The sequence below is a fragment of the Emiliania huxleyi genome (genome assembly GCF_000372725.1).
Source record: "Emiliania huxleyi CCMP1516 unplaced genomic scaffold EMIHUscaffold_9, whole genome shotgun sequence".
NCBI classification, from domain to species: Eukaryota; Haptophyta; order Isochrysidales; family Noelaerhabdaceae; genus Emiliania; species Emiliania huxleyi.
In genome coordinates, this window is record NW_005195301.1 from 1,022,995 (window position 1) to 1,023,866 (window position 872).

The 872-nt window shown below is 67.8% G+C and overlaps 1 protein-coding gene across 1 annotated transcript in view; it reads left to right on the forward strand.

Annotated features, from left to right (window-relative positions):
• EMIHUDRAFT_97328 (hypothetical protein) overlaps positions 1-338 on the forward strand; it is a gene marked incomplete at both ends in the record, with an annotated part of 1,777 nt that extends 1,439 nt beyond the window's left edge. The window contains one exon of the mRNA XM_005757816.1: positions 252-338. Coding sequence (XP_005757873.1) covers positions 252-338 — 87 coding nt within the window. The remainder of the gene's footprint in view (positions 1-251) is intronic.
• Between the last annotated feature and the right edge of the window lie 534 nt (positions 339-872).

Consider the following 872-nt stretch of genomic DNA (forward strand, 5'->3'; position numbering starts at 1 on the left):
ACACGGGGTTACACCAATCCTCGCTACCCAACGCGGCCAAAGGATATCCACCTCGAGAACCTCGAGAACACGGGGTTAGGGGGGGGCACCCTTCGCTCCCACGGGAGGGGGAAGGCTGGGGGTGATTTCTCAGATTTTTCCCGCAACCTCCTTCCCCGATAGAGGACTCCTCCCTGAGTCGGCGGATCGAATTTCCACGCGAATTCCCCTCGGGCATCGCTGTGAATGAGCATTCGCAGGCCAGGCCACAGGTGCCAGCGGCACTGGAGAGCTCTCGCTCCCTTCCTCGCCGCCACGCCGACTGGCGGCTCGTCGCGGGCGGCCAGGTGATCGGCTAGAGCCCAGACGTCGGGCTTGGCCTCCGTCGCCGTTCAGATGGACGGCTGTTGGTGGTGCGGGACCACGAACTGGGCGGTGAGGCGGTGAGGCGGTCAACGGGCTGCCCGCCGTGGCTCTAGAGCGAGGAGAAGCGCTCGGGCCGGCGTCTCCGGCGTCGACGTGCATCCATAGGGACTGCGCGGCGGCGGTACGCAAGAAAGCTTCTGCGCTCGCTGCTGAGGAGCTTGCTGCTCCGCCGGCAAGAAGCACGCGCTCCGCTGTCGAGACTGCGCGTCCCGACAGCAAGCGCCCCGCTGTCGGCGGCTGGGCGACGGAGTGTGGGGTTGATACGGCGGTGATACACCCCCCTGACAGCAGCGCCTCGCGGTGTGGGCTGCGAGGTCACTCGAGGTGACCCAGGGGGCGGCGGGGAGCACTCTCCCGCCGGAGCAGCGGGTGATATTCCCGCTACTCGCTCGAGTTTGAGGTGCGCCGCGCCTCGCCTGTGCTGCCTTCCCGGCTGCCCCAGCCGCCCTCACCGTCCTCATCCCCTC